The 27,444-nt window shown below is 38.7% G+C and overlaps 2 protein-coding genes across 13 annotated transcripts in view; one reads left to right on the top strand and one right to left on the bottom strand.

The window, feature by feature from the left end:
* Positions 1–27,444, bottom strand: part of LOC128265985 (potassium voltage-gated channel protein Shaker) — a 75,163-nt gene that overhangs the window by 15,556 nt on the left and 32,163 nt on the right. For 7 of the 12 annotated variants that reach the window (XM_053002248.1, XM_053002247.1, XM_053002241.1 and 4 more), the window contains 9 exons: positions 11,789–11,912; positions 11,548–11,716; positions 11,221–11,317; positions 9,901–10,096; positions 9,681–9,802; positions 9,068–9,221; positions 8,394–8,565; positions 3,774–3,903; positions 1,316–1,506 (listed from right to left, as the gene is read on the bottom strand). In XM_053002248.1, coding sequence (XP_052858208.1) covers positions 1,316–1,506; positions 3,774–3,903; positions 8,394–8,565; positions 9,068–9,221; positions 9,681–9,802; positions 9,901–10,096; positions 11,221–11,317; positions 11,548–11,716; positions 11,789–11,912 — 1,355 coding nt within the window. Of the gene's footprint in view, positions 1–1,315; positions 1,507–3,773; positions 3,904–5,090; positions 5,221–8,393; positions 8,566–9,067; positions 9,222–9,680; positions 9,803–9,900; positions 10,097–11,220; positions 11,318–11,547; positions 11,717–11,788; positions 11,913–25,629; positions 25,847–27,444 lie in introns of those variants that run through there. The other 5 variants (XM_053002246.1, XM_053002252.1, XM_053002245.1 and 2 more) reach the window with 5 other exon arrangements.
* On the top strand, positions 16,484–17,293 carry LOC128265987 (uncharacterized). The gene is made up of 2 exons (XM_053002253.1): positions 16,484–16,566; positions 16,629–17,293. Exon 2 carries the CDS (start codon positions 16,629–16,631, stop codon positions 17,214–17,216), a length of 588 nt encoding a protein of 195 aa, XP_052858213.1. The 5' UTR covers positions 16,484–16,566; the 3' UTR covers positions 17,217–17,293.

Raw genomic sequence — 27,444 nt, 5'->3', positions numbered from 1 at the left:
GAGAGAAGAGAGAAAGAGGAGATCACACATACAGTTGTAATGCATCGGTAACAGTAATGTTTTTTGCTGTAGTACTCGCTTACACACAAAACACACACGGTTCGTGCACGTTGGTTGTGGCACCGCTGTCAATATCGCTGCCCCACCGACAGGGTTGCCACCCACCGGCGCTGCAGCATGCCATCACCCACCAGCCCACTAGCCCACCGGTTTTGGGGGATGGGATGGTGGGTGTACGGCAGTGCTCAGAGAAAAAACATAACATCTGTTTCATATTGTCATCTCGACTTTTTCAATTATTTCCTTAAACAATGTCAATAATATTTGGCATAGCATTGTGAATCAATAATATTTAAGATGGTTACTGAATCAATAGATGATTTGAAATTATAAGTAATATTTTATTTCGTAGATTTTACCAATCAGTATTTGTATTACTTCGAAGTTTTTGCATAAAAACGGCTCGGATTAGGTAACTACATTTAAATTTAAACTTAAGTTGCCTTAAGAATTATCAACACATATTGTTGTTCGTGATAAAACATGCTAACAACTCTCAATTTTTATGTTCTTAATCAAGTTTGTAAAACAAAATGTAGGAAATGTATTTTGAGAATATGTAGTTTGAGAGTTTTTATAGATGAAAAACAGCGTCTAAGGCTTTGGCGATATAAAAACTATGCCTTATCTTGCAATATCTAGAGATTCAAAAATCATCTCCGTTTTGTTTGTTACGATATTAGAGATACAACGTTGATATGCCTCAGATCAAAGGTAGCTCGAAATCGATGACCCGACTGCGGTGATATTTTTTCTCTGCGAGACAAGGTGTTTGGTTCGAAAGCAGTGCCGGTACCCATCCGCTTGGGCGCCAGTTGGTGGTGCTGCCAATGGGGAGGATAGATGGTGGGGTTTTTTTTTTTTTTTTTTTTTTTTTTTTTTGCTTTGGTTGGTGGTTTTTGGGAGCACACGGCACCGCCTTCGGCATCGGCATCCACAATTCGTTTCTTTCTTCGTAAATGTTTCTATTTTTATTCGACGGGTTCTACTTTTTGTTGCTCTACTTGAATTTGTGGTTTGGTTTGATTTGGTTTGGTTTTGGTGGTTCTGTCGTAGGCAGTAGGTTGGTTGGTATTCTGGTTGGGTTTGTTGGGGGTTTTGGGGTGGGGTAAATGCGAATCGAGTACGGAGTGGGGAGGGAGGGGTTTGAGCTCACTCAAGGCCACAGCAGATACACGGAGATCCGGGGGCACAGAGCGATGGGGACAGAGAGACAGGGGGGGGGTTGGGAGTGCACACACAGTGTTGAACTTACCTAATGTACCTGGCAAATATGGACAACTAGTAACGTGATTAAAGTTCTGGCTCTGCATCTCCTCCTGATCCGTTTCGCGGTGATAGAAGTAGTTGAAATTGCTGACGATGACCGGCACCGGCAGTGCGATGGTCAGCACGCCAGCAATGGCACACAGTGATCCCACAATCTTGCCCCAAACGCCGACGGGTCTGTACCATCAATCAATCATCATTCAATCATTCAATCAATCAATCAATCAGTTTTAGATAGATAATTTTTCAATTCAATTTCGAATTCGATTTCAATCGATAAACGTGATCGTGTGTCAAACGATACAACGATACAATGCAATTTTCGATTGGCATTCATTTGCACATACAATTTTTTTCCGGGCGTTTAAGGGTTGCATTTTATTATTTTGATTTTTATTATTTTTTTATGATAATAAATAAGTGCAATTTTGTTGTTGTTGTTTTTTTTTTTTGGATTTTTGTTTTTGGTTTTTGATTAACAATTGATGTATATTTTATTTGAATTGAGAATTTTGGAGTTGGTTGGTTGTTTTTTTTTTAATTGATTTTTGGTATTTGTTTGTTTGGATGGAAGCGAGCGATGTTAACGAACGAACGATATAAATAAAATGAAAATACAAATATATAAGAAATGTAAAGTAAAACTCTCGTTTTGTTCTTAGAATTTCTTTTGCGTTGGTTTTTTTTTATCTTATATACTGTATGCATTGGCAAAATTATACGGCATTACGCATTATATAGATACAGATACAGGTATAGATATTGATAGGTGTACGCTTATATAAGTATATTTATAGAGAGAAGGGCTTGAGTAGGAATTAGTCTAGCAGAGAACGTTCAAATCAAATTAAAGTGGCGCAAAGAGTACGAAAGTCGAAAGAAGAAGAAGGCACAACACTTAGAACAACGGGTGGGTGGATAAGCGTATATCTGGGTATAATCGGTATTTTTTTTTTCTTCTGTCTTCTGTATTTTTTTTTTGTTTTTATTTTTTCTGTTGGCAGTTTCTGAGGCGGCTTGTTTGTGTGCAGATATACATATACAGACATAATTATTGCATAAGTGCGAGCGACTGGCTCAGGTGTTTGTGTGTGTGTGTGTGTGTGTGAAGGGGGGGTTAGTGCATGAGTGTGAGTGTGGCGAAAATTTTTTCTTCCTCCAGTTGAAAAATGGGGGAAAAGGAGTGGAACGTGAAGGGAATAGGTTCTGGTATCATAGGCAATTGGATTCGGCAGGCGGCTTGGTTTTGTTGCTCATTAGGCGGCTGTAGCTAAACTTTTTTGTCGCAGTGTGCGTGTGTGTCCGTGTTTAAATGAGGGCGAAAGGGGCAGTGTGGGAGTGAGTGTGTCGTGTAAGTGTGTTTATCGGGCACATGCAGCATGCTTCTCTTCGTCTTCGTTCCCTCCATCCTTTGTTATGTTTGTTTTTTGTTTTTTTTCTCCAGCTTTTTTTTGTTCGTTGTGGATGTGTTTTGGGGGGTTCAACTCGATAAACTGTTTGGCCAGCAAATTAAGTTATCGTTATCGCTCGGTGGGCGTGGTTTCATCAACCAGTCTTTGTGTGTGTGTGTGTGTGTGTGTGTGTGTGTGTGTATATATAGTTTGTGAGTTAGATGATGGCGGTTATGGGTGGCACTGTGGAGATACAGTGCCCGCTATGAGTATTACATCGAACTGATGACGACTTGTTTCGGTAGTTTTCGAGATTATTTCGGTATCTTTTGTGAACTAAACAACGACACAACGTTACATAGGAAATTTGCGATAAGAAAATCAAAATACATAAAATTGGCGCAAAGTATAAAACAGCTAAAAGAGACAAGGTGAGAGCGCAATGAGATGGCAACGGAACACGCGAGAGAGCGAGATGGAGGGTGAACGAGTGCGAGCGAGAAAGAAAAAGTGATGCCAACTGAAAACCGTTTAACGATACAAAACGAAACACAACGGAACACAAGATTTAAGACGAAGACAAAGAAAAATACAAATACGAAGACAAAGACAAATACAAATAGAAGTCGTTATAGACAAATACGAATACAAACAAACAGCTCAGCGAATAAGAGAAAGTAAGAGACAACAACGTTAAAGTTTGGTTTTGCATATTATTAATCGGGAGATACGAAACTCAAAAGGGTTAACAAGAAGTACAGTTAGTTTTGGATACATTTCGATATACATATAGCTTTAGTTGGGTTAGCGTTGTTGGGGCGGGCTTTTAATAATCACACATAACGCAATCAACGAAACAGTTGGAAATGAAAATTAGAACAGAATACAGAAGTGGAACGGGGAAGGAATGGAGCGCCCAGAATGGAGGCGCTCCCAAGAGGCGGGAACGAAACGAAATCAAAAACGGAACGATAACGGAAACGAAACGTTAAATCAAAACTGGAGTTATCGTAAACGTAATCATAAAAGTTAGAATTGTATAGATTTGCATACGTCATGTCACCATATCCAACGGTGGTCATGGTAACGACCGCCCACCAAAATGCATCGGGTATGGACTTGAAGAAGGAATTTTCGCTTCCAGCTTCCGCAAAATAAACCGCCGATGAGAAGAGTACGACGCCTAAAAAATTGATGGGAGAAACATTGCTTTGCATTGGTATTATATTCTTTTATGTTTTTTTGTTGTATATTTTTTTAGTTTTATTTATTTTATTTTTTTATTTTTTTTTTTTCAAAATTAACATTTAACCAAAGAGTGTTTTTGAAAGTAAGTCTTATATGTCTGGATGCGTCGGAAGCTCGTCAAGGTGGTGTACGTATGTGATGGTGGGGTATTTTGTGTTCCAAAAATACATTTGGCAACCCTGGCACGGCTTCTTTTTCTCTTTCAGTTTCAGTGTTTTTGTTTTCGGTTCAACTTAAAAGAGTTCTGATATATTCACGTGTGTTTCGGATCGACTTCACCACAATCCGGCGGCATTCCCAAGCAGAAAATCAAGGCTTACCTAGGTGGCTTTTTTTGTTCTAAAGTAATTGGGTAGGTCAGAAGAGCAATGATAGTAACTCGGTTTCTGGTGAGCCTCCCGCTGTTCGCCCATAAATATGGTGATATTTTTTGCGGATGGAACATACGGCGATAGTGAACCACATAACAAATGTCTTGAAAACGAAATCAGACTCCATTCCTTATTTAGGGGCTAATGGGATGCGGAGTGGGGGGATGTTGGTACATACTAAGGACGAACATAACGTTAAACAGATGGAAAACGGAAAAAAGAATGTGGGATTGACAGCGACGCAAAACGTTGAACTGATCATGCCACAAAAGAAACACGTAAGGAATAACAATGAACGGAAATGAAAATGAGACAAAAAACACAGGGAGGGGAATGGGGGTCTAGGGCCATAAAAGCGAGCGAACCACAACATCTATAGTATATTAAAATTTTTCATTTTACAGAGACATCTTTTTGGACGCAACTGTACAAAAGGCACAGTCTGGGAACGAAACCCATGGGAATAGAACACTCATTATTTTTTTTGTTTTATATACATTAGCATTAGGAGAGTGACGAAAGCAAAACATCAATGACACACATAAAGCTTCAGAAAGACATTAGGCTGAGTTATGGGAGGACTGTACAACACTCAGTTACAAACACTCAGACAAAATAAGGACAGAATGAGACAGACATAGATAGACTTAGAGAGAGAGATAGATAAGTGTAGATATAGAAGGCGGGATCGAGAGTAGCTAGTGCCGGGACCACACCAGTGGTAGTTATGGAGCTAAAACGTGGGCTGTACCTCATATCACCATATCCCACCGTCGTCATGGTCACTACAGCCCACCAGAAGCCGTCCGGTATCGACTTGAAAAAGGAACTGTCGCTGCCAGCCTCCGCGAAATAAACCGCCGACGAGAACAGGACCACGCCTGAATCACGATCCAATCGGATCGTTTAAATAGAGATCAATCGTTATTAAATGTGCAATCAAATATTATTTTCTGCTTGGGAATCGGTTGGGGGTTGGTCTGGGCTATGGGGTTTTGGTTTTTGGTTTTTGGTTTTGGTTCTTTGGGTCGCAAGGGTTTTGATATCTGAATCCCGTCAGATTTTAAGGTGGACTGCTAACCCCTTTTATTAGTTCGTTAAAACAACTACAAGATATACATAAGACTATGATTATGAGTTAGTAAATGCTTTGGGGTTTTCTTTCCCTTGGAATTCGGTGCACGATAAAGAAAACTATATATGTAATTAAAAATGTTTTAAGAATATTCTTCGTTGGACATGTATGTATAATGTATACGAATGTGTGTGTGTGTGTGTGTGTGTGTGAGAGAGTTTATCTGCGTGAGTGTCACACAAAAAGTTAGCAAAATATTACAAAGGCGATAACAAAAATTGTCATGTGCCTCGGCAGGAACCGAAGTAAGCAAAAAGTGCAGAGATGCATTTTCGTTGCCTACATCTCTGCGCTTTCACAAGTGTGGGTGTGTGAGAGAAAGAAATATAAATAGAGAGAGTTAGATAAAATGCGTGTGAGTGTCTGTGTGTGTGTGTGTTAATAAGTTAGTAATGCTACTTGATCGGTGGAATCTAGCTATACAGAAGATTATTAGAGAGTATTATTATTATTTTTGTTTGTTTGTTTGATTAGAGTTAAACATGAAACTAGCTAAGTTCTTTGTATAATACAATATACATACGTTATCGGTTCATAAGTAGTAGTAGGTAAGTAGTCATATCAATAGATTTCTATACATATATATCAATATATCGATATGATAAATCTACACTACGGCAAGACAAATGATACGGTAACGAAAACGAAATGAATCGAAACAACCATCGAATGCCTATTGGTAATATCAATATACTATACATGTATATATCAGTTATATATAGCAGTTGCTAGTTTTTTCTTTATAGATCATCAGCTGTCCCACGGAACTTTGCAATGTTATTTAATGCTAAAGAACAAGTATATTACATTATGAAACGAATCGGAATGGAATGTATGGAATGAAACACAACAGACACAGAACTCAACGTAACTGATATATACAAAATATATTTAGTTTTGGATATGCAGATAAATGAAAGTATTTAAGTAACGATATATTGATATAGATGTGTTCGTGTTCATGTCGGTTTAGATATGGTACACTATAGATTATACATATGATATACTTAGGTATGGTTAGTTTAATACGTTAATCGGTCAACGGATACAACAACAAACTATAAGCTAGAAATTACCAACTAGAAATTAGAAACTAGAAGCTAAAAACTATATAACTAAAAGCAAAATTCAAACCACGGCACAATCTGTGGACATGGACATCGAAACGACAACGTTGATGATGAGTACGGTATACGGATTATTGAATACGGATTACTGATTACTGATTACGGTTTACGAACAACTTGAATGTGGTAGAACATGAACAACAATACAAAATATATATAATTTATTTGATACAGATGGTATAATTTATTATCGCTTGATCTTTCTGTATGTATAAGGTTGTAGCATATATCGATCACCATTTCTAGTTGCTATTTATGTGATTTTTGGTTGGACAATTTGAATGCCAAGAAGCTTGCCAATTTTAAGGCATATTCAACGCAGTTTGGGCATATCAAAAATGGTATTACTTGTTTTGGGATCAGGAAGGAAAGGGCAGGAAAGGAAAAGATTCAGGTTACAAGACACAGACATAAAGATTATAGAGTTGTGAAGATAAGTTAGATCTGCGCACAAATTACTTGAAGACCTTAAAATTGCCAACGACTTGAACGCGGCATTTTGGAAAATCCCGAAACGATCCGATGCTAAGAACACTCGATCATTTTCGCCTCCCTGGTCTGCCGTTTGCACTTTGTCAGAGTATATCAGGAGTAATAGACTAAAATTCGAGTACATTGTGAGACTTTCCAGCTGGTTTTTCAAAAAGCTAGCCAAAACCAAACTCAAATTTAAATTGATATTCTTAATACAAAACGCAAATGAAGAGAACTCAACGAACATATCCAAAGTGAATAATACTTATAGAGCTTTTTTTTTTAGTTCGGGAGATCAGAAGATCAGGAGATCAGGGGATCGCTAACGTACCGCTGCTCCATTGGGCGATAGTTCGTACCTACTTAGCGCTAGTATTAGACGACACTAAATAAGTAAGAGATACGTAATGGGTGAGTTTTACGAGTACACCTAGATAATACGGATACACGCTCTAAGGGCCTCCATCTAGTTTATTTATTTAGCTTGTATGTGGGCTTTTGGTGTGTGAAGTGTGTGTGGATGTGTATGGATGTAACTATATAGTATGACTAGTTTACGTTACTTTAGTTAACTTTAGTATAGCTTGATGTTTAAGGTCTAATCTCTATTGGAGCGGTTCCTTTTTTCAGGTGGTTTGAGTTGAGTTGTTGGGACGTTGGGGCGATGGGACAAGGGTATGTCTGCAGATACACTATATCTTAATGTTGGATACTTGATCTATGCAAGTACTAGGAGTTCTCATATTTGGTATACCTTAGTCTTAAGTCTGGGCTTTTTGGCTTTCGCCGAGTTTCGTGAGGCAAATCAAATCGGAAATGATAAGTTCTTAAAAAGCATAACACTTTTCTGTTTTTGTTTGTTTTGTTTATTTGTGGCTTGGTTGGCTGTTGTTGTCTGTGGCGCTATGAAATATTTGGCAGGTTCGGTTTTTTTTTTTCTTTTATTTGTTTAGAGGGTTTTTGGGGTACGTGATGAGCGTTAACATAAATGTGCTGGATTGAGGCAGACGTAAGCATATATATTTAATATGTATCTTTTGTGGTTGTTTTAATTCGCGATCGAAAAGCGGATTCTCGCATCGATATAGTTATAGTAATTACGTGTGTATCGGGACATTGAGACAGAGAGAAGTAGTATTAGAAATAGGGCTTTTGGGTGCAGGGTAGCAGGGGTGAAAAGTCTGTCTGGATGGTCGCAGTCGTTTTACAGTATTTCTCTTTTGTTTTTTGTTGTTTGAATAAAACTTGTATGTAAATCGATAAGTAAATGTGGTAGGTTTTTTTTTTGTTTTTTTTTTTTTGACTGTATGGAACTTACCTATAAATAAGAAAAATATAAGTAAACCTAATTCCCGCATTGAGGCTTTCAGAGTTCGTCCTAATATTTGTAAACCCTTCGAATGCCTAGATAACTTAAATATTCGAAATACTCGAACTAATCGTATCACTCGTAATATTGCCAAGGACATAGCCTGATTCGATGACTTGTCCTAAAAATTTTATCGAAATATATATATATATATATATGTTATAGGTGGTATGCATATATATATATGTATGTTGGTGTGTATCGTTTATATATATATGATGGATGTTCATTTACATAGCTCGATTGTATGTATATAGAGGTGAGTAAGGAGATGTTGGTTTGTGTTAGTATCGGTAATATCGGTAATATACAACAATGAACATAACCTGGTCATAAGTTATCGATAAACTGGGATCTGGAGTGGGGATGTGGAATGATCAGTGGGTTGATTGTCGATTGAGGTTGGAACAAATGAAAAGTTTTGACTGAAAGTTGTGTTGTTTTCTTGGGTTTGGGGCGGGCAGGCAACCCCTTTTTCATGTCAGGCAACTCATAAATGATGATGGCAACACTTATTACTTTAATCGGTTCAACTGTATATGCAAGTGAGTGTGTGTGGTCGTGTGTGAGTGGTTAATATCGATATATGTGTAGTTGGCATTGGGCAAACAGAAATCTCATACCTGTGGACTGACTGGCGCTTTTGGAAGATTTAACGTATCCTCCTCTTCGGCAACGACAGTCGCTAGTGTTATAAAGTACGGAATGATGGCGATTATGTCGATAACATTCATGACATCCCTGCAGAAATTTAATTTGTTCGGACATGCGAGGAACCTGAACACACACAAAATCGATACAACGACCAGCGATTGGTTTGGTTTAAAGATTCACACAGACAGCGCGATAGAGAAACCGAGAGCGAGAGAGAGAGAGAAATATAGATGTAAGAGAGAGAAAGAAGAATTCAGATTGAAACAGTTGAATTAAACCATGAGTGTCGAATAAAAGCAAAACAACAGACAGAGAAATATACACGAGTATATGTATATATATATATATATATACATATATATATATTTATATATATATAAATAAATGAAATCAAATCAAATCAAAGACAAAAGAGGAGAGAACGGCAAATCAATTAATGTTTACTCAATTAGAAACAGAGTTATAGATGGATAGAGAGATATTGTATTCGAGTTCAATTTCAAACTAATATTTCTCTTTCGTTTGCTTAGCTTATAACTAGGTGTACGCATTAATAGTTTGGAATGGAAGTGAGCGGCCTACCTGACAGTTAGTTCAAATGTAAACCAAATAATACATAACGTTTCTATAAGGAAGAAAGGATCTGTGATGTCAGGCACCTCGTCTTCCTCGATTTTTGTGCCATTTGTTGTTGTATTGAACACCTGTTAATTTTTAAAGAAGTAGAACGAAAACGAGAAAGAGAGAGAGAGAGAGAGAGAGATGTATCCCTTGGAGGTCCTTCGGCTGGATTCGTACGCACCTTGTAATGCTTAAATTCGGGTAATGTTTCTAGACAAAATATAACAATTGATAGCAATATAACAAAAACACTAATTATGGCTACAACTCTGGCGGCTTGCGAACTTTCTGGATACTCGAAGAGCAGCCAGACTTTTCTCTGCTTCTCATTATCCGGTAATGGTCTTTCTTCCTCTTTAATAAAGCCTTCATCCTCTCTGCAAATAGAGCAATGATTGATGGTCTCTTGTTAGTATTAGATATTCATAACAATTTCTCATTCCGTTTATAATGTGTGGGGGTGTTTTTTTTTTTGTTTTGGTGTGTGTGTAGGTCTGTGTGAGTGTGGCATTCTTTAAGTATTTTCCGTATTTTTTAGGCACAGATTTAATTTATTGGTTCGCAACTATAACAGGAAGCTGGCAAAATTGCTTTGATCGAAAGCTAAGCTAAACTTAAAATTGATATGGATTTAAAGCCGTACAAGAAGCTTAGGTGTGTCTAGTTTTTGGCATTGGCATTGGCATTGGCATTGGCAATCAGCAAAGAGTTAATAAAGTTTAAGTAGGCTGCATTCCGCCGGATCCTTGATCGTCCTTGCCTCGGTTGCATATCCGTTTTCCATCTCCGCTCCACGGGTCCGGCCACACTGCCCCCCGTGCCGTATCAACAAAATTTTAAGCTGGTGGTCAAGTGATTAACATTCACTTTCGCTTTTGACCTCGGTCCAGGGTCCAGTCCTTCTATATCTGTGGTTTTTTTTCTTATTAAATTTGCTTCTACCTCGCCAAAGCTGGAGATGCATTAGTTTTAAGGGAAAAATTGCCAACAAACTATACATGTATTAGATGAAACTTAAAATTACAATTTCATGGTTTCGAAATATAAATATCCTATTAAACATTATTTTATAGTTACAAACTACAAATTTACAATATTTCATAATAATTTACAACTAAATTAATATTAATAAATACAATCGTTTTTGAAAAATAAAATAAGTTCCCCTTTGAACCACACGTCCAGCCAACGCAATGTGTAGGTATGTAAGTTTGTATTCAAGCCAAGTCTAGATCTATTTCTATGTCTATGTGCGTGTGTCGGTCTGTTAGCCGTGTTGCATGCCTCATTACACTGATTCGATAGAAAATTTGCCGTGCTACCAATAAAGAACAAACCGAACCAATTTGTTGTTCTGCATTTTTTATTTGATTGTTTTAGTTTTTCTGTTTATTTTTTTCGGTTGGGTTATTGTTTTGGACCTTGTTTATCACTCTTTTTTTTTTTTTTTTTTTTTTGTAAGGGAGTAGTGGAATTTCTAGTGGGCAACACGTGGGCTTACCTGAATTTATTAATTGCTTGATCACCTAATTCATAAAATTTTATTTCTTCACTAAATACGTCTAAAGGGACATTGACCGGTCTCCGTAGTCGGCCACCTGTGGATGAACGTGATGGTGATGAGTGTGTTTTTGGGGGTGGTGGTTGGTGTAAGTGGGTGGGTGGGTGGCGGTGTGTGAATAAAGTCAAGTATTCATTGTTTGTTGTTTCGGCGACGACGAGGATAAAGAGAAATAGAGAAACATTAGCCGGTGGTTATACATAAAACAAATTGTCGTTGGTTTTAGGTTCTGGTATATCGAATATCGAATATCGACTGAATGCTTACCACTCTGATAATAGTATAAAATCGCATCGAAGCTCGGTCGACTACGGTCAAAAAAATATTCATTTCTAAGCGGGTCAAAGTACCGTAATCTCCGAGCTGGATCCCCAAGCAGCGTGTCCGGGAATTGATTTAGCGTACGTAGTTGTGTCTCAAACCTTAATCCGCTTACCTATATGACAAAGTAGTAATAGTAATTGAATTTGTATATATTACGATGTTATTTTTCAACTTGGCGACTCACATTTATAACGACTCTTTCGCAGAAATCATGATCGTGAGGAATGGGTTCAAAGTGTTGCGGTCCGCCACCAAAGCCATGACCAGCCCCCCCTTCTTCGTCTTGACTGCTCAATTTGGGCAAAGACCTGTAAGAGAAAGCGTATGCAGTTAGTACAAACGAAAACACATGTCACTTATTAATATTCAAACATTATTATTATTAAAACATTAGTAAACATGGACTTAATCCAGGTAAATTGGGGAGAAGAAGCTTTCAGTTCAAGATTTAGATACAATTTACTTATCTTGGTGTCAGTCAATACTTAATCAACTCAATCAAGGCATGTCGTTTAACTTTCAACTGAATATTTAAGGCAACCCAGACGGCAATTACTTTACCATTACTTATCCCACAGCCATTTCATATATACAATATATGTTCAAGTTTCGGCGTTCGAATTTCTTTCTTGGCAAGTGAAAGTCACATCTCCATTATTCAACGCCTTCGATCTTGAAGCTCTCCAGTGGCCTGGTCTTTAATTACTTTTCGGCTCGAATCAATTTCCAGATTCTCTGCCATTGAATATTCAATGGCCATGCATATTGCATGGCCGGCGGCAGTCGGGGATTTTCAGCCTCACTTTCTCGATTTCAAATTGCAATTCGCAATTGCGATGCCAACCATTTGAGGCTATAGAACGACACGGGGAGATGGCATGCTATACCATACTACTCTATACTAAACTGCTATCTTTGGCTTAGGCCTCACTCAAATTAAATTCATTGCACTTCACATGCATACATATATGTATAGAGATATACAGATATATATATATATGTATATATATATATAAATATATATATATATATATGGACAGCACGCCCACGCCGGCAATATACTTATGTTTACACTTGTAATTGAAATTGTATTACAATCGCATATAAAAAGGACCCAACGAGTCGGGTTCAACCACAGCAACACCATCATCATCATCATCATCATCATCGTCATCATTATCATCAATGAACCACCCAAAAAACACCCATTTGCTGGCAGTGTGCCCAACATTTTCCGCCCTTATCGCTGATGTTGCTGACAATGTGCAATTGTTGCTGCTGTTGCAGTTGTTGCAGTTGCAATTGTTGCTGCTACTGCCGCTCCTGGCAACTTTTTGGCGTTGCATGGCAGGTTGCCTGCTTTCTGGCGCCGTGCCGTGGCATTTAATTAAGCGTGTAAGTGCACAATACCACCCTCGAAAGCCAGAAAGCCAGAAAGCCTCGTCGTTCTCATCCTCATCATCATCCACCGCCCACACCAGTTATTTCCTTCACTCGACTGCAATAATGGCGATTGCCTGCTCGGACAAATTGTTTGCCGGCATAAATCTTTGCCGTCTGCAACTCTATCTTTTCGCGGCGGCCGCGGTACTTCTTCATATTTATGGTCGGACATGTGGTAAACATAATAATGGCTTTGAAAAAACATTATTAAATAAAGTAATTTATTGGTTTGAGAGCCAACTTAACATATACATATTTGAGTCTCTTTGAAAGAAGTGACTACAAAACTTAAATTTATTTAAATTTAATTATTTAGAGATTAATAGTGTATGTTTGATTCATAAGCGCTTGCTTAACCTATACTAAACCTATAATCAATAGAATGTGAGCTTAATGAATATTTTGTATGGTTTTATAGTAAGTCGATTATATTAGTTTTGTTTATGAATTCTAATATGTTTGACTCGTTATTAGAGTTATTTAAGTTATATGTTTAATAAATGAATATTTTCACATTGAAGAGAAGTATCCCCAAACTTGGAAAGTCAATTGGCGATTGAGAAGCGCAGAGAAAGGTCATATTGCAATTATTTTCATTGAGTGGCCAGAGTTGCCAAAGTCAAGAAACTTAAATTTTAAGGGTATATTTAAGTTTTTCGAATATTTCAATTTTGTTAGATATTTTTAAAGTGCCTTTTCTAAAAAAAACAAGAAGGAAAGCAAACTTCGGCAAGCCGAAGTTCATATACCCTTGCAGCTATTGCATTAATTAAATACTTTTGAAAACATTTAAATTATGATTTACTTGAGTATGTGCTAAAAAAAACATTGAAACTATGATGATTTGCAGCTCAATTATTAGATAGTTATTTTATATATTTTTATTATTTCTATGGGAGCTATATGCTATAGACGTCCGATTTTGATAAAATTTATACCATAATTCTGAAATAATTAAACATTGCTATATGTCGAAGAACTAAACAAAAATTAAAAAACAGAAAAGTTATAATTTTTTTTCATTTATTTTTCCGATTGTTCCTATGGGAGCTATATGCTATAGTCGTCCGATTTTGATGAAATTAAAACCGTAATTCTGAAATATTAAACCATTACTATATCTCGAAGAACCAAACAAAAATCAAAAAACAGAAAAGTTATAATTTTTTTTCATTTATTTTTCCGATTGTTCCTATAGGAGCTATATGCTATAGTCGTCCGATTTTGATGAAATTTAAACCGTAAATCGGAAATATTTTACCATTACTATATGTCGAAGAACTAAACAAAAATTAAAAAACAGCAAAGTTATAATTTTTTTTCATTTATTTTTCCGATTGTTCCTATGGGAGCTATATGCTATAGTCGTCCGATCCGGCTCGTTCCGACTTATATACTACCTGCAATAGAAAGACAACTTTTGGGAAAGTTTCATGCAGATAGCTTTAAAACTGAGAGACTAGTTTGCATATAAACGGACGGACAGACGGACAGACGGACAGACGGACAGACGGACATGGCTAGATCAACTCGCCTAGTGATGCTGATCAAGAATATATATACTTTATAGGGTCGGAGATGTCTCCTTCACTGCGTTGCAAACTTCTGACTGAAATTATAATACCCTCTGCAAGGGTATAAAAATGCCAACTGTTAACAGGCTTATGGATATTGTTCCGTAGCGATAGACATGTCATGACCTGTAATTGCAATCACAAATTGGCATATCGTTCGGTGTGACGTCAGAAGGTGTTGCAAGCCGCAAAAAGAGAGTGCGGGAGATGGAGGAGGAAAAGACCGGCAGAGGTAAATTCGTACCGTGCTCCGAACTAAATGTCAACAAACAGTTTGGGTGCAGTAGAAGTGGTAGTAAAGGCCTGTTCTTTATTTATATCCATCCACGTATAGTACATGGAAACAATTTTGTTGTTTATCTACTATATGTAAATGTCAGTTAGCAATTTATGCATACGTTTACGCTCGTCTCTCTCTCTCTCTCTCTCTTTCTCACTCTCTCTCTCTGTCTCTATCCATCTCACTCACTCGGTGTTCTTCTCTGTTGCACTTGCGAGCATGTATATAGGTCAGCGGCACGGCCTGATGCGGTTGTGACGTCATTGTCGCCTCCTTTCTAGATGCCGCCAATGTCGATGAGTCGGTGCTCTGCTGCAGCGACCTATTTACAAGATACATATGTATCCACAAGTCGCAACGTGAGTAGATTCGATTCAAGTCGAGCGAAGTCAAGTTGGGTCGAGTCAAGTCGAGTCAAGACGAGTCTCACCCACTTCCGCATCGTTCTGTAGGTGGATTGCATAAGTCGAAAAGCTGAAACTGCAAGTGCAACTACAAGTGCAACTGAAACTGAAACTACAACGGAAAAGAAAAGGAAACGGAAACGGAAACAGCAATGGCGATGACTGAAGTTCAATGCAAGGCCGAAAATCGAAGCACAATTTCGTCCTGGGGATCGTATATGCGAGTGTCCTGGTATCTGACATATGCACAGTGAGTGTGTGCCTTTCGCTTTGTCCGGTCAAGGCAACGTCAGCCTCAGTCCTTAGACCTCCCAAGACCTCCCTGCACCCAAGACTCAACCCCCACCCCCCCCACACTGTTATTTTCGGACTATTTTTAGCTGCGTCAACAACGGCATGCTGAAATTTATGAATTAATGTGATGGCGAAAGGAAATTTAAGGCATGCACACACACACACACACACACACACACATGCCAAAGGAGCCTTGAACTGAGGGAGTGCATTTGCACTCGCACTCGCCACCCAGTCAGTCCTCAATGAGGACCCGGTTATGCATGCCGCACTCCTCAGCTGCGCATCTGCAAGCTAACCAACCAACCAACCTTTGGGACAACCAATTGTCCCATTGACATTTTTCGACACTTAACTAAACCCATTGTGCACTGGCTGCAATAAGGAAATTTAACACTCCTTACGTGAGTTCATTAAGAATCGCCGAGGAGGGTTCTTAATCTTATAAAGACATTTAATACGATGAACAGTATAATGGTTTATCACGTTTATCTAAATATTATTTAGTGTTAATAAAGTAATATTTTGCTGTGCAAATAGTTTTTGCGACAAAAATAAATAAATACATCAAGAAGCGCAGCGAAACGCTGATATAATTATTATAAAGTGCACTTTTATGAATTTACGAATAATTTCAAATGGTGATTTTTTTACATTTAAGTAAGCCAATTGAGAAAGTAAAAAGTAAGTAAAAAAATAAAATAAATTTATACATTACGTTATAATAGTGTTTAGAGTTCATTAAATATTGAATAAATAAATCAAGAGAGCTTAGAATCTTATAAAAAATGTACTTTTTTAACAAATCAGGTGGCGATTTTAAAACAACCCTAAAATGTAATGTTTAACAAAATGCTCATCCAAACTTCAAACTTCCAAATGGAATCAATTGTAGGCTGTGCCTAAACTGTCAGCATAAGTTAGTTTGGTATTCTAAGAGCAAGCTGAAGCAGATAACCGGTAACAGGTAAATATAAATTTCTAGATTTTGGATTGAAAAATAATAAATTATTATTATATAAACTGCAGATGGCTGATGAAACACCGCATGTGGAACGACGATGGTGCGGCCTGGGAAATCACAAGCTGAGGACCCCGTACCGCGTTCTGAGGAATCCGCATTTGCTCAAGTTCGGCCAACGGATAAACTCCGAGCTCCGTTCACAGCCACTCTGTTTGTCCTGCTACCGTGCTCTAGAAAGGCTCTACAATCTCAAGAACAACAATGCGAAGATGCACGCGGAGCGCAGAAGACGGGCTGCGGCTGCAAACAGTTCGACATTGACTAGCACTGAGACCAAGGGGTCTAGTTCCACGGTCAATGCCGCAAATGTGCCTCCATCTTCAGGGAGAAGCTCCTCCCAGGACGGAGGACCCACCACTAGTGCCGCGGCAGCTGCAAAAAGAGCCAGAACGCAATTGGAGGCACCGGTAGCCTCGGAAAGCACAGAAACCCCTTTCGACGACGACGATGACGATCCCAACTCCAATCTGAGTCTGAATGCCGTCAATGGCACCCGATTGCCCCATATTCAACCGATTCCTCGCAGACGTCAGTTCGTGCACCTTAACAAGAAGGCCATGGACATATATCTGGCAGGAACAACTGGGGGATAACTCTGCTCCTTTTCACTGGCACAATCCATTTTTTTGATTATATTTCTAAATGATTAAATATCGAAGCAGGACTTTTGTGTAGCACATTATTTGGCAAGGGATTTATCTGCTTAATTTTTATAATGTCTAACATTCAGTAGTTAATTTTTTTTCACAGGAATTTTAGAAATTTTCTCAAGCAAATGCCAAATTTATATAATTTGTATTGGCATTGAAATTTGTTGGCTATATCTCCTGTCTTACAACATTCACATACTTTCGTAACAACAAACCTTGTATGCGTTGGGTAAAAAACTAAATCGGAAATCTCTAAAGTCTAGCCATACCTTGTGTGTTCTGGTTTAGCAACTAAGCCGGAAATCTCAGCATTTGGTACTAAAGTCTTGACTTTGTATCCCATCCGAGCCTCACCATACTTTGTAGGTCCTGGCACAAAGATTGAAGTCTCTATTTGGCACAGCCGCAAGTTTGTGTGCTGCCCACGGCCAAATCGAATCCCCTCTGGGAAATAGCATTGATAAAGTTGCGTACGGCCAGGGGGGTGGAGGGGGGTGGGGTTTCTGGGGGCAGCGTGTCAACATGATTCAATCAACGCCGTCAAACGAGAGGCGCCGCAGGCTGTGCAAGGTGAATGGGAAACTGGATTCTAGGCTGACGTCACGAACGACATTCGACTGACAAAGTTTCAAAGTTTCAAAGTGAATATGAATAAATGAAAATGTACGTGAAATAAATAACTAATAAATAACTTATTCACAAGGCATTCAACTCTTTTGGAAAAGATTTTTGAAATGAGAAATACATTTATGTAGCAAAACTTGAAGAATTATAAAATCCTTTAATATTAAATATTAATAATAGTTCAACGTATACTATTCTATAATATTTCAACATATTTTAGAGTTATTTCAATTGGAGAAGGATTTTTAAAAAGAGATACATTTATTTATTAAGCCTGGAGGAACTTTAAAATACTATAACAATAAATATTTGTAATCGAAATTTTCCAACATGTAAGAGTTAGTGTTATTTCCTTTTGGCAACATGTTTTTAAACATCTTTAAATTGTTTGGGCCTAAGCACTTAAATTTGCGAGAATTATATTGCATATGACCAATTTGCCTTGGAAATGCACCTGCCACTCCCGGACTTGGGTTCGGATTCGGATCCGGGGCCATCAATCGCCAGACGGACGGGGGATCGGGAATCACGGCCGCCGCAGAGTCGAATTATGCAAATCCCGGGCTGAAAGATTCACGGACGGATAGTTATAGTCGGGGCGGGCCAACCTACAACCAACTGGCCTGCCCTAAGCGACCTTGGCCAGTTGCGTGCACAATTTGTGTGAGTTGCTGGTATGTTTTCGTGATTTGCTTTTTGCAATACCCTTTGCCATTGAAAACTGGAGTTTTATGGGCTATTTGGAGCGGTGGTAATGCGGTATTTTTAGGCCGTTGACTTTAACCAATATGTTGTTATGGTAAATTATTTTCAATTTAATACAAGAAAATAATAAATCATAATTTGTACTATTTGGCAAGGTTTTTGTTTACTTTTATTGTGTGTATTGTTTGTATTTCTGTTGACATAAATAATACTAATAAATTTAAAGAAGTAAATTCAAGATCTTAAGCTGCAGGGCATTTAGAAGTTTTGAACTCGTTGTTCGTGGGTCTTAGTTTTGGTTTTCCATTTTCATTTCCATTCTCATTTCTTGTTTTCCGTTAGGCTTTTTTATTTTTGGCAACCATTCTCAGGTTCTACTCGTGTGCAACGACATGCAAGCTGTTTGCCAACAGCCAAACAACAACAGAAAGGGTGTGGGGGTGAAAGGGGTGAATGTGGGCGTTGGGTGAAAGCTTGTTGCCTGTCGCTTTCTGTTTTCGGTGCTGTTTGCATTTGCCGATGCACGTTTGCCCAGAAGAATAAATGAAAGGGGCTGTGGAAAATGGAGAAGGTGTTGTGGAAAATGGGCAAAATGGAGTGGGGGTCCTCGAGTAAGGTGCAAAAAAGTGCTGGAAAGGTGTGCACGTCAGGCATTTTAAACATGTTCCGCTATTTGAAACTTTTCGTCGTTTATTATTCGAAAAAGAAGGCTTAGCTTAAAGAAAAGCAACAACAGAACGGCGGAAAGGAGTTCGAGGCAAAAAAAAAGGGACCGGAAACGAACTTGTTAAGCGCACAATTTAAAAGCGAAGCGAACTTCTCCAAAGGTGAAACTTTTCAAATGTCTCAAGTGCGTCAAAGGCGTAAGAGTTAGTAGATTGGTCAGAAGGGGGCTTAAAGGGATTTGAATTGGGGTGGCAAAGGGGTGGAAAGGGGTTAAAAAGGTACTGAAGAATGGACACTTGACTATGCGAAGATAGAAGGGCCCTTAGCCATTGCTCGCCGAAGTGCAACCAGTTCATAGCTCTTTAGCAGAGATAAGACAATCAAAAGACGGTGGAATATTCATTAATCGATATTGCCTGGTGGTATAAGGGTAAAATAACAAGCTTTAAAATATTTATTTCAATAAAAGGAGAAGAACTAACTGCTTTTAGTTGAGTTGAGCCACAAAGGAAAACCGTAAAGCATGAACTAATTCATTACTTATAAAATGGGAAAATAAATATTCTGTAATATTCTATTCTTTTGTTATTATTAGGTAATCGATTAAATGTAAATCAACATTTAATAAATATTTTATTGTAAGTTTTGGAGTTTTTTTTTAAATACAATAATATATTTGATAAGGAGCATTTAATTAGGTGGCTAGCTTTCATATGTATACGGTTTCAGTCGAAGTAGTAGGGGAATTTCCACAATGGTCATAGATGACCCAGAAACTTGACCCCACAGTCACAGCTCAATATAAATTCCAATCTTCTTGGCCACAATCAAAGTAATCTCCATTCAATTTGTTAAGTCCCCGAAACCGTTTAATGCTCCCATCCCCCTCCAACCGTTGTGTGGTTTTAATTTTAATGCACTGCACTGGGAATCTGTGGAGGGGTTTGGCTTTTTCGTTGTCGAGATAAGGGTAAAAGTACGGGGAAAGTCAAGCGAGTGAAAGCGACACAAAGCTTATGGTATGGTAGCAGCACACAAACTCACACACTGCGCTTATTGTTGGCTGTTCGGTGTCCATTGTTCATGGCTTTGTTGCTTTGTTGCTGACGTTGACGTCGCTTGTCGCCTTGTCGCTGCCAGCAGCAACTACTACCACTAGTGCTAGTATCAACAGCAACAACCAACAACCAAAAGCCAGGATCAAAAGTCAAGAACAATGACAGCAAATAGCAAGTAGCAAGTAGCAGGCGGCAAGCGCCAAGCGGCGAGCGGCGAGCAGCGGGCAAAAGTCAAGTTGCAAGTTGAAATGTGCGGCAATTGTTTGCCCGGGCAAAAGGCAAACTGAAAGTGTCAATCAACAACAACAAGAACAATTAGACACTGTGGAAAATTTGGGGAAAAGTATGAGAATGTGAAGCCCTATATTCTGGCACCCAATTTGGAACACTCATGATCTTGTGTTTAAAATTATGCAAAGTATATTCCTATATTAAAAAATATACATAATTTAATTGGTAAATAAAAGTAACTAAAAGTACTCTTATCTACGGGTATCACATTTTCTCAAGCTTATAAATGTCATTCTTATGATCAAGCCTATAAAATGTATTTCCTATTTTTTTAGTAAAAAGACTTATACATACAAGCATGATCAAAGTTGAATTAAATATCACAATTGTTAGATTTTTGTACTCTATTAAGTTTTTATTCGTATCAAAGTTTTTGCTTAAAAACAAAAACTTCTCTAACAAATATTTAGAGAGCTTTAAGTTGTTTAATTGACATAAACAAAATCATTTAAATATTTGCCACCACAGCTGTTAATTTTAAGTGTTTGCTATTTTTATGGCTATGTACTGGGAAATATACAGATGAGAAAAGTGCAAAGTGTTCCACGTACCCTAAAATAGTAAAAACTTTAACTATGCACTTATTTGTTATTGGTTTCTCTCTCTGCAGGATCGAAAGGACTCGGTGTCAGCGGTTTTAGTGTCATGAATTGCTTTCGCTAGCGTCGGGCATCAATTTACCAATTTACCCAGATGCATTAGATTCGCTCTTCATTCGTTCTTGAACTTCTGCTGGGCAAAGTCTTTGTGAGTGGGGAAAATCAAAGGAGCGCCAGCCACAGGAATACAGGCAGCTACAGCTTCAGCATTGTTATCAATGTCAAACTCATGTCAATTCAGTGAGACGATTACAGGATATCATCAAAGGATATTGTTATGTCTCAATCGGTTGAAAAGGCTGGGTGGAATGATGGTGTGGTCTGGGGCCATTGGAATGTTAATGATATTGAAGCTTTGCCACTTTTGTGCTTGCTGTTTGGGCAACTGTCAATGTCACATTGCGCATACGCCGCATCGACCCACCCACCATTTCGTAGGTGAGTGTGAGTGTTTGGATGGGTGAGTGTTTGGATGGTGTGCGTGTGTGTTGTGTGTTGTGTGTGCCTGTCTCTCTGCTTGTCTGTTTGTGCATCTGCATTCATTCCTCTGCGGCTGGCGCTTCATCATTTGTCGTTCAACATCATCATCATCATCGTCATCATCTAGTAGGAATGCGCCCCAGAGGGTATGCAATGGAAATTCTTGACAAGCGGTTAACATATTGCGACTCTTATCCCTTCGCCTTATAAAGTAATGCTAGTGCTAGTGCTAATAGTTTGACAATAATTTTAACTAAGGAAATTGCCAAAACCTGTCTTGAAAAATTTAATAAGACTTTATCAGTAGTATTATTGAGCGTAAAACATTGCTAAAAGGTTTAAAGTTCTTAAGGCGTTTACTTTTTTTAAGTCCACAGGAGAATTTTTTATATGGATACGATTTAAACAATATTATAATCAATAAGTTAAAGCAAGTATTGCAAATATTTTGAATGCTAATATCAAGAGATTCTTTTTTTCTTGCAGAAAAATAGCTCTCAAAATTCGATTTAAAAAGTAAAATAAAAAAATACCCTTCTTAAGGTATATTTTAAGATCACTTTAAAATGCAATGAAGAAGTCTATTTACTTGCAGGCACCTGTGCAAGTGATTTTTAATAGCTTGAGATGAGTAAAATGCAAACAAAAAAGGTTTTCCGCTTAGTCCCCCGCTTGTTTCCGCGAAATAAACGTTATCGAATTCGAGAAAGCGGAGCGCCCGAGGACCTTACCTATCGCAGAGAAGAGGGGGCGAGGCGTTGGATAGGTTTTCACCGCTCAACGGCTGCTCCTGGCGCGGTCGCAGAACCGGTGTGAGGCCCCATCGCTCGATGAAATCGATGCGGGAAATGGTTGAGGACGAGCAAGTGGTGCGAATCGCTAATTGCGCCAATGTTCAGCCTGCTCGGATGATGGCGTATCCCGGCCGCGGCCTCGTCCAGCGGCTGCTCCTGCTCCTGCTGCTGCTGCTGCTCCACTTTACGTTAATCCACTTGCGATGCTGGTCCGGAACACCGTCTGTTATTTGGCGAGCACCCTGGTTTGTGGCACCTCCGTGCAGCTGCTTCTGGCCATTAAGGTTGATTTGGCTACTACTTGGGCTAGCATTTGGCAATTGGTTGCAGTGTAAAACGAGGAAGTCCTTTGGGGGTTTTCTGTTTTGTTGTTTTTCGGGGCGAAGAAGACGAGTCTGGAAGTTTGTTGTTATTGTTTGGCCCTTGGAACAGTTTACACTTTGGCAATTAGGCAATGCACTTTGCACTGTTTTGTTGACATTGCTTTCGGGATTTGCTTCACATTTTTAGCTGCAGTTTGATGAACACATTTTGATTTTATTTATTTATAATAGCTTTTTGTTCTACCATTTATCGTCCCAAAAAAAAAACCGATCCAAACACACACTCGCACACACACACAGTGACAGTTTCATTTGAACCGGAAACAGCAAGTGAAAATGGCAATTTCCGCTTTTGGAAGCACTCATACATGTTTTAGGTTGTTTTGAATTTGTTGGGTAAAAATAGGCTGCCAGACGAGAGAGAGAGAGAGAGAGCCTGTGAGATGTCCTTTACCTATTGATTTTTAGAGCCCAGATTTTTTCACGTTTTATTTATGGGTCGAACTTAAAGCGTTTTCATTTGGCTCTCTGTGTTTTCCAACCCATTTTTTTTGTGTTTTGTGAAATAATTACAATTGATTGCTGCATCTGCAGTTTCTGCTGTTGTTGCTGTTGTTTTTGGCGCGACTTTTCGATTGGGAACAACAACCTTGAACCTTTCGGTTCAGCAGAGAAATTGGGCAGCAAAATAGAGGGGGTGTGAAACAGGTGAAGCTCACGCACATACACATACACAAACATACCACGCCTTCACTCATTTGTGGAGTGGTTTTATTTTTGATTATTTCACAAAAACACACACATCAGGAAAATATCTTTATTTATTTTATTTTCTATGTTTAGATATTTTAAGCAGCAAGAATATTTCTTTTTTGATTTGCCCTCTGGCTTTCCTTGCGTTCGCTTCCTTTTGCTTTGTATGCGTTGGGGCTTATCCCGCTTGTCGCTTTTTGCTTTTTGCTTTTCGTCCTTTCCTTTTCGCTTTTCGCTTGGTTTCCAGTTCGAGGGCCAGAACAAACAACAGTTCGCCTGGAAGAGCGCGCAAAAACGTGGCGCGGCTCAGGGAACAGTGGCAATGGCACGCCAGTGAAACGGGCGGAGATGTGGAACGTGCAAACGGAATGGCAGTGAAACGGACAGCGAGGCGCAAAAGGACGAATGGCGACGAATGTTGGGCCATAAGTGGCAAGCGAGAAATTGAAGCGTGTAAGCGCTTAACTGGCGATGTAATGACACCGACGCACACACACGCATACACACACCCACACACACACACACAAACACAAACATCAGAAGAGGCAGCAGCAGCACACCCACACTCTCTTCTACTCACACACAGTCGGACACGTGTAGCGTGTGTGTATAACAAGTCACCAATACGAGGGCAAAAGTTCGTGAGTAATTGTAGGAGCACACACACACACACACATACACACACAAACACACACTAAGAGAGAGAAGAAGAGCGCGCAAAGGATGATGTTGAGGTAAAAATTCAGTTGGGTTCTTTGGTCTAATGGCCCTGCACAATGGGAAACTTGTTGGCGGATTTATGCAACCCATACACACGCACAAAAAGAGAGAGAGTGTGCCACACGCACATGGACTTTGGTGCGTGTCCTGGCTGCGCTTAGCGTTTGTCTGCTGTGTGCCTCGTTTATTGGCGTTTCCTGCTTGGGCCGCTGCTTTGTTGGCTTTGCAGCCTAGCGTATTGTGCGCTTTTCCATTATCTTTACCGTTATTATCAGACACCTCCGCTACACCTATCTCTCTCTCTCTGTCTCTCTTCATCTCTCTCTCTCTCTCTCGCAGGAGTGTTAAGCAGCTGTCATTTTTTTGTTTTCCAATTTCCTCTTTTTTTTTGCCATTGCGTCTGCGTGTTTGCTGTATATGTGTGTGTGAGCGGGAGTGAGAAGGGGGAGGGGTCCCTTTGGGGCCGGGAATTTCGCCTCGGCCGGGAAAAAGTGAACCGGGTCCCCATTGCCATGCCCTCTTTCATCTCTTCGCATCTCCAACGAATTTCTTAGCTATTTTCTATTTTTTCGGTGTGCGCAGTAAATACTTCACCCATCGCCCACACCCCTCACAAAAAGAAAGAGACATGGAATAGAGAGAAAGAGAGAGAGAGAGAGAGAGAGTAGCAGCTGGGCAGAAAGAGACATCAACTCACGCCTCTGTTGTTGCCTTTGTCTTGTCACGCATTTTATGGGACTGAACTCAACTCAACCCAAGGTAACTTTACTTTATTTTACTCTACTTTACCAAACTAGACTAAATTTTAGTTGTTTAAAGATTTTGAAAGTTGAGATCATTATAGTTGTCACCAGATAATTATTTTTGAATTTTGTATAGTTAATTATAACCTTCAAGCTTCATAGACCTAAAATTTATAACCTAGTTTTCCAATTTCATTTAGGAAAAATTGCATTTATCCCAAAACGCCCTGAACCTATGTAAGGATGTTATTAAATTATAGTAAATAAAATGAAAAGCAAACTTGAACAGATCCAAAATATAATATTAACTTAATAAGACAATTAGTAAAATCAATAGGAACTTAAACACAAATAATGAAAATGTGTAGGTACAAAGGGTTTCTAGTACCAAATATAATTAAAATATGCAGCAATTTAAATAGTCAGTATGCAATCAAACAAACTAAAGTTCAAAACAAAACAAAAAAATACCAAATGTTCTTTTTTGAAAATAAGTAATAATATATAAGTAAGAGTGCTGAAACTAATAACTACATCTGATCAAAAATAATAATAAATAAAGAAAAGTAAAATAAATATAAACTTAAAAGAAATACATACGACGGGTCCATTGTGGATGCTGAGTCCATATTTATGGTGGATTTTTGAAAACCCCGTAGAATATGCTTTAAGTTTTAATTTCGATTTAAATATTGCCTAGCTTTGCAAGTATTTCAGTTGCTTTATTTTTTGGCTGTCACTTGTCGATGCTAATTGATTGATGGGTCTAACTGCATTGTGTTAACATCCCTCTGCCCTTTCCCTTTCCTGCTGTCCGCTGTCATCGATGAGTTTAAATCAATTCTGATTAGCTATCCGTGTATTTTCGTGTGCCTGTCTGTGTGTTGGCGGTGCTTTTGGCAACAATTTGAAGTTCACACGTTGCCAATCTCTTTCTAAACGAAAAACAGAATCAGGACCTGCAGCTCATCCATCAATTTCAGCTGTCTGTGTGCGCCAGTGTGAGAGTTTGGCATCCTCGAAAGGTCAACATCAGCATATAGCATCTGTGCGCCACGGAATTGAGCACTTGCCAAAATTTTAGGCAAATTGCAGCCAGGTGAAAGGCCGAACGGATAAAGGATGAATTAAGGACTCAATCCGGGGCAGATTTGTGGTTAGCTTGCTATTTTTTACGGCCCGTTGGCTAGCAATAAAATAAATCATCTGCATTGTTGTTTTCAGTGAATATAACGCATACGCAACGTGGAGTGATTGCACAGTTCGATCCTTTGATATAAACTCTTGAAGCTTTTATCTGTTTTAGATATTGTTTAACTTAAAGGGGATGTTGACAAAATTCTTCTTTTTACACACACAGATTAGTACATTTTCAATTAAAACCCCACGGTTAGTAACGATTTGGGTTGTGTACCAACTGTAATCATTACTCATAAACCAAGCCTAAGTAGGTAGGTAGCCTTATTTTATCTACGAGCTTTATTTTGATTTTATATGAGCTAAAAATACCAGCAAAACTGTTCATGAACACATATTCATTAATTAATTCACAAATGCCTTTACTTACAACGTTTAAGACGACCACCTTGGCGTATGAGTCACAAAAGAGCACGTATACGCACTGTCGTACATACAAAATTACAATAAATAGCTCATACACACGGTGGTATATGTCAATAATGAGAATTTATAACTTATGAATAGCAAACAAAAACTCTTCATCTCTTTGAAGTATTTTCCAGGAATTTATAATTTTGCGAAACAAATCAAGCTGAAATAACTCATACGCAATGTGTGACTTAGGGAGTTGTACACATTTTTGTTTATAGTTGATACGTGGTGGAAACTGTGAAAAAAGCACAAGATGCATAATCTATGCGAAAAATATCCTAATTTGCCAACGCTTTAATAATATTTAAGTGTATGCCTGTTTTTCTCTTTTCTGCCTAGGGTTTTCGTTGTTTCGGTTGGGATATTGTGTGAGTGTGTTTGCGTGAAGATGAAGACAAAGCGTAAAGCGAGGAATGTTAAGGGAAAAGGGAGAGGAACAAACATACACACACACACACACAACCTGCAGTAGCAGCAGCAAAAGAAGGCAGCAAATTGCCTTTGGAACGTCCTTAAGAAGGATATACCTCAAAATATTGCTTACAGCGGAATTGCTGCTGATGCTCGTTGTTGTTTTTGTTGTTGTTGTTCAGGTAGGCTGCTGTGCAAACAACAACGATAGGGACAACAACAACAACAACAAACACTGGGAATTCTCTTGTTCTCTCTCTCTGTGTTTTTTCGCTTTCTCTCTGTGTGTTTTCTGCTTAGCAATATGTTATATGCCCACCCAACCCCTGCCTTTCACCTTTCTTGCACTACTTTCTCTTTGGCGGCCACTTGTTTAATGCTATTTTTTAAGTG

Source organism: Drosophila gunungcola, unplaced genomic scaffold, assembly GCF_025200985.1.
Source record: "Drosophila gunungcola strain Sukarami unplaced genomic scaffold, Dgunungcola_SK_2 000205F, whole genome shotgun sequence".
Taxonomy (NCBI): Eukaryota; Metazoa; Arthropoda; class Insecta; order Diptera; family Drosophilidae; genus Drosophila; species Drosophila gunungcola.
Note: the sequence above shows the minus strand (reverse complement) of the source record. Positions and strands in the feature narration are given on the sequence as shown.

What these genes read in the sequence shown, in the direction of transcription:
- LOC128265987 (XM_053002253.1), top strand. Translation starts at nt 16,629, where the DNA reads ATGGCTGATGAAACACCGCATGTGGAACGACGATGGTGCGGCCTGGGA.